This window comes from Phalacrocorax carbo, chromosome 3 (assembly GCF_963921805.1).
Source record: "Phalacrocorax carbo chromosome 3, bPhaCar2.1, whole genome shotgun sequence".
NCBI lineage: Eukaryota > Metazoa > Chordata > Aves > Suliformes > Phalacrocoracidae > Phalacrocorax > Phalacrocorax carbo.
The window spans coordinates 75,199,639-75,205,638 of record NC_087515.1 but is presented as its reverse complement, the minus strand read 5'-3'; the positions used below and the strand labels follow the sequence as shown (position 1 = coordinate 75,205,638).

At 45.6% G+C, this 6,000-nt stretch overlaps 1 protein-coding gene across 1 annotated transcript in view; it reads left to right on the top strand.

Moving 5' to 3' along the window:
• The first annotated feature begins 1,639 nt into the window (after positions 1-1,639).
• The window catches only part of NT5DC1 (5'-nucleotidase domain containing 1), a 149,508-nt gene continuing 145,147 nt past the window's right edge, over positions 1,640-6,000 (top strand). Inside the window, exons 1-3 of the mRNA XM_064447431.1 lie at positions 1,640-1,819; positions 3,843-3,934; positions 5,699-5,770. Coding sequence (XP_064303501.1) covers positions 1,727-1,819; positions 3,843-3,934; positions 5,699-5,770 — 257 coding nt within the window. The 5' untranslated portion in view covers positions 1,640-1,726. The remainder of the gene's footprint in view (positions 1,820-3,842; positions 3,935-5,698; positions 5,771-6,000) is intronic.

Below are 6,000 nucleotides of genomic sequence, written 5' to 3'. Positions count from 1 at the left end.
AGAAAGAAGCTGCTATACAATAAGCCGAGGTAAAATTATGCAATCCATTTCTGTCTTGCTCTGACACCTTAAGTGCTCATCCTGTCCTACTATTAGCATTAGTGAATTTTATTGCTAATTTCCTTGTATCTTCCTGTCTGGTCCATCTTCCAATCTGACACTGAACTTCTCTGTAGATTTTTTTAAATATGTGCGATAGGTCATCTTATTTAAATTTCTCTCATCTGTGTCTACCTGAGCATAGCAAATTGAATTTTAATATATAAGCACATTGTATCTCATTCAGCTATTTCAGTGTATTTCCAAAATACTCTGGAATACTAAATTGTCATTGAGCCACCCTGCAAAAATCAAAACATAATTTGATATAATCCAAACATCATTATTTTCATATCATCAGAACTGCTGCTGTTGCACTGCTGCTATGGTTATGCACCCCAACTTTCCTACCTGTAAAGCACAACACAGCTGTGCAAAAGAAGGCAAGGCTGGAAAAGATGACTCGCATTAAATATGTCATAAGAATTGCTCTCAATTCAAACACTTTTTACAGTATTCTATTTATAGCCATGTAAGAATGCGATTTATTTGCAGAGTAATTGAACTAGACTTTTTCATCTTCAGTGAATCAAAACAGTTTTGATGGTGTCGTTGGTCTACAGAGAGAAAAGAATTGCAGAGGGAGGCGGAGGACCTGCATACAAGGCTGTCAAGCCCAGCTATTTAAGCATCCTGAATCTTAAGAGCACCCTTAACTAGACGCTCTATTCAAGTTCAACCAGAGAGAACAGAAATAAGTCGATGCAACTCTCATGTTTACTTTTCTCCAAACACGGGACTTCCTTTCAGACTGCACTTTCTATCTGTGCTACGGCGGTACTTGTTGGGCAGGTACCTATCAAAATACCCACGTGAGTATGTTCGCTGGAGGCAGGCCGCACTGTTCTTCTCGTTCCTCTTTTTGTTTGTTTGTTTGCGGGTTTTTTTGATTGCCAAAGCTGTCAAGAAATTAAAAGGCAGCTGGTTACCTGTAGGGTTTCGGTTCTTTTAACAGCTATGTACGTACTGTCGTTCACACCCTACGGGGACTTTGATAACGAAGCAGCCGCCGTGCTTGGCCGCTTGCATGAGAGGGCTCTCCGAAGCAGGGCCCTCCGCGGGCGGCACGGACCGGCCCTCCCCACGCCAGCCAGGCCTCGCTCCTTGTTCGCCTCCCCCCCGCGCCGGGCTCGCCACCTCTCAGCAAAGCCCCCTGCAGACGACTCGGATTCGGGGGGAACAGACCGGCCCTCCCGCCGAACGGCGGGCACGGTGCTGGGCCCCGCAGCAGCCCCGCGCGCCGCGCCCGTTACCCAGCGCGCAGCGCCTCGGCGGGAAGGGCACCTTTTTTAAATCCAAGCGCTTAAACAGGCCTCCGGCCTCCCGCCTCAGGCTCGCCTTTCCGCAGCCCGGTTTTCCTGCCAGGGGCTTCGGGGCGCAGCCCCCCTGGAAGGGACGGTCCCTTCGGCGAGGAGGCGATGCACCCAGTCGAGTCGAGCCCGGCCCAGCCCGGCCCCGCTACCCCCCGGCCCCGCGCAGGTGAGGGCGGCCCCGCCGGGGCCGGGCGGGGCGAGGGCGGGGGGGCTCCGCCCGCCGCGGGAAGCACCGCCCGCGCCCCTTCCTCCTCCTTCTCCTCCTCCTTCTCCTCTTCCTCCGCCTGCCTCCCGGCGGCGGCGGCAGCTCGGCCATGCAGCAGTACTTCTCCCTGGCCGGCTGCGACGTGATGGGCTTCGACCTGGACCACACGCTCTGCCGGTACCACCTCCCGCAGAGTGCACGGGTGAGTGCGGGCCGGGCCGGCGCGGCGCGGCGCGGTACGGCACGGCACGGCACGGCACGGCGCGGCACGGCCTGGGAGCCGCGGCCGGGGCCCCCCCGCTGCGCTCCGCTCCGCTCCCCGCCGCATGCCCAAGCGAAGGGGAAAGTGCCGGGGAGCGGGGCCGCGGGGGCCGGGACCCTCGAGCCTGCTGGCTCAGGTACCCCTGGGGAAACCTAAAAAGGGAGGAGAGACACGAGTGCGCGCCTCGCCGGCCGCTTCCTCAGCAGGCCTCTGCCCGAGCAAAGGGGCAGTCATGGCTCCTTCCTTGAAAATGGTGCCTCTTGAGAGCTTTCCGAAGTGTAGCGGCGCTGAGGGAGAGGGAGAGCCTCCTTTCCCCCCTGCTCCCGCCAAGTCTGGAGATGCTGCAGGCAGAGCGAGGAGCCCGCAGCGCTTTCCAGAGGCGACCTTTGCAAACTTTCTGGTGCTTAAAATAAAACTCCGAGCATTAAGGGCACTCAGCATCTCTGGCTTAGCCCTGTTGTCCCTCACGGAGAGAAACTACTGTCATGTGCTGAGCCTTCTCGCCCTTGGCGCTTTTTTTTTCCCCCGGCTGGAACGTTTTAAACTCCCTGATAGTATTTCACCGATTCGCCCTTCATTGTTGATGTCAGGACTTTGCCACGGAGTTACCTTGTGCCGTGGATGTTCATGGTGTCCCCCTTTCCCCTGTTTTTTGCCTCCATGCACCTACAGTACATTTTGCACTGCACGGGACTCCTACATAGAAACAAACGTTTACGAGGTGTCCCTTTTATAAATAAGTATGTTTCGGTGCCTCCTTGTTGAAAAATTGCATTGCTTCCTTTAGCTATGAGTGACTTCCTGTGGAGAGGCATCTCCCTTACAAAAAAGGGTTCAGTAGTAGCAAGAGTTATAAAAAGCATGTGCTCTTAAGTTCCTGCTGGAGACTAAACAACTCTAGGCTTACCTTCCGTGTTCTTTCTGTTATGCCACATACATTGCCTCTTGCCTAGGCATGTTATTCTGGATAAGAGTTTTGTCCAATGAAGGCAGACATTAGACAATTGATAACTAGAAGAGTTTAAGAAAAAAAACAAACCAAAGCAGTGAACAAAATAGAGAAAAAAAAAAAAGAGACATTTACTAAATTTAGTTCATTCTTCTCACAGCACAGACAGATTGACACATGCCCACTGTATTATCCTTATCTATTGGAAATAAAAAATAGTTAAATGCTGACAGGCACAGCTGAAGATGCACTGTGCTCTTACTGAGTGTTGGCCTTCATATTAGTCTTAGATATTGTTCATATTCATTCCAAGAGCAGCTTTTGTAATTAAGAAAAAAAGGCCAGGGAACAGCTTTAATGAAAGAATAATGAGAAAAAGGGAGCAATTACTATTTTTGTATGGTCTTTAAGGACCTGGCAGCATCTACATAGACCATCTTGTACAACTTTACCAGCACATTACATTAATAAATCACTGACTAATGTATTAGGCTTTAACAGTGTTCTTTCTGAACTTATAAATAACAAAAATTCACTTGGTAGTTGCCTGTTGCCTTCGAAGTATGTTCCTCTGGATACTTTTAAGGTGTCCCCTAAGGGTAGTTACTGGTTCAGAAATCGCATGTTGAGTCTTGGTAACTGTGACAATTAAAATTTAAAATCAAAAAAAGACTGGGGAGGGGAGAGTAGTGATTAGTCTTAGGTACTCATCATCTTGGTTTCCCAACCGCCTTGAAACACAGGGACAGTAAGGTAGAATGCTGTAAACTTGGACCTGCTGGACATGTTGCACCAGAACTGTTCTGTGAGCATCTTGAGCTGTTTTCCAGCCATGGCAAGAACACCCCTAAGCATGATTTCCCAGTAGTGGAGGCAGTGGGCCTGGGCCCCTAGGTCCCTGGTTTGACTTTGCTTAGGAGGCACTATCATTCACATCTTGCCACTTTCTAGGGAAGCAGTATCTTTGGTCTTACTTAATCAACGTAATTAATGCACTTCTTTTTTCATTTGTAGTTAATATATGATAGCTTTGCCCAGTATCTGGTAACGGAGAAGGGTTATGATAAAGACTTGTTGGCTCTAGCTCCAGACTGCTTAGACTTCTGGTGAGTATATTGAAAATAACAGAAGCTTTTTTCATAGCCTCCTCTATGCTGTAACTTTTACAAAGCTTGGAAAATAGCTTCTCTTATTTAGGTGGTTATGATTGTCAAGCCCAATAAATAAATCCAAAATTACAGTTTTAAATACTTGTTCGAACAAGTATTTGCCATGAGATGCTTCTAATTTGGTATTTTGAAGAGAGAACTGAGCATCCAGCTTGTTTGTGCTTCTAGCTGTGTGGACACAAGCCTTTTAGCCTGACTTACTCTCTTAGTTTACATGTCTCCTTTTTCTTCTACCTTCAATTCAACTGCGTGGTAAATCCAGTAACCATCAGATTTTCGTAATTTTTTTATCTCAACAGATGTGTTTGTTTTTGTGTAAGGCAGAATAATCCCAACAGCCATGTGAGGAACTGAGGAAAGTTGACATGATGGGAGGTAGTCCTTGGGTGGCACATCGGGCACAAAGTTGTGATGCAAAAGGCTGAAATGCAAGTTGCTGCTCTGACCTCAGTGGTCTCTGAGCAGGAGCTTGAATGTGAATCTCTGATCTTCCAGCTTTGATAGGTAATCATCTAGGCCAGGGAGGTTGGAGGCTTGAAGGCCAGGTAATCACTGCATTTTTTAAGAGAAACACAGGGTTGCTTTTTTTGTTCGGGTTTCTTTTTTTTTTGGTTGGTTGGTGGGTTTTGTTTGTGGTTTTGTTTTTTGTTTATTTTTTTTTTGTTAGTAATGCATGCATTATTGCAGGAACTGTTTTGATCAGTTGTTTTTACTATTCAGTATTTGACTGGACAGTTTCCAACCAGATTGATTTCAAGTTTCATGCAACAAGCAGTGTATCTGTATTTCTCATATTTTGAGGCCTCTGATGGATGAAATCCTTTCTTAAGATCAAGATATCTTGGCCATTGTCCCTTATTGGAGCTGGGGGTTCATGTGCACCTGCAAGCCCACAGTGCTAGTAGTCAGCATGCTGGTGCTACTCACAGGCATCATTCGTGAAAGGCTGGGGTCGTCTTGTTGCCTTCGTGGCATATCTTCTTTCCTTTGGGTACCTTATAACAGAGGATGAAGATGGTGTTACCTTTTCAGTCTCATTTATTCATTATTTTCCTAGCCACTGAACCCCGAATTAACTTTTCAAACAATCCAAGCAAATGTAAATTCAATTGTCTGTAAGGTGCAGGTTTACTAGGAGAGTTAGGAACTCTTGTCGTATGTCTGTCCTATGCTGTCAACTCTTCACCTTGTTACCGCTGCTTAGCGTGGCAATGCTTATGCTTCACATGTTGCTTGGAGAGTTGGTTGCATCATTTAGACTGGTGTTCTACCCCTGTCTCCTTAACAGCTGGTGTTATCAGTCTGGTAATAATAAGCAGGGGTGTTGCCATCAAGAAAAAATATATTTCATTAATAGAAGTGGCTTAAATACCACATTTCTTAGTTGTATATGTTGGGACCTTAATCCTCTAACCTTATCTATATGAATAGTCACTGCACTCACTGAACAATGGAACTGGATTTATTTAGAAGGAATTTGCTATGTAAGTGAAATCCAGTCCTCGTTGTAGTAATATGTATTTGCATATATAAGAGCATTGTCCAAACATGGAAGTATTTGAAGGGTTGTGTTTTTGCTGCTTGTGTGTAGCATCACTGTATAACTTCTGTAACTGCATTTCACTATTCTGATCTATAACATGGCATTACTTTTGTAACCATTAATTGTTTGTTTCTTCCTTAAAACAAAATTATTCTTAGTTGTAAAGGCTTGGTGTTGGATATTGAAGAAGGAAACTTCCTGAAACTTGCGGAAGATGGAACAGTTTTAAGGTAATACTGACAATAAGTTGATATTGTTAAAAAACCACAAAATTTTATCTTCTTTCTGAAAGCCAGCTCTCAGGTTTATTAAGTAGTTAAAATACTAATTTCAGCATACATTCATTTATTAGATATAACATTCATTTATTAGATATAAAAGTTTAGATACTCCTTGGTAGTGCGGTGCTCAGTTTCTCTTAATGTTACATATGCAGTTTTTTCATAATACTTCCATGATA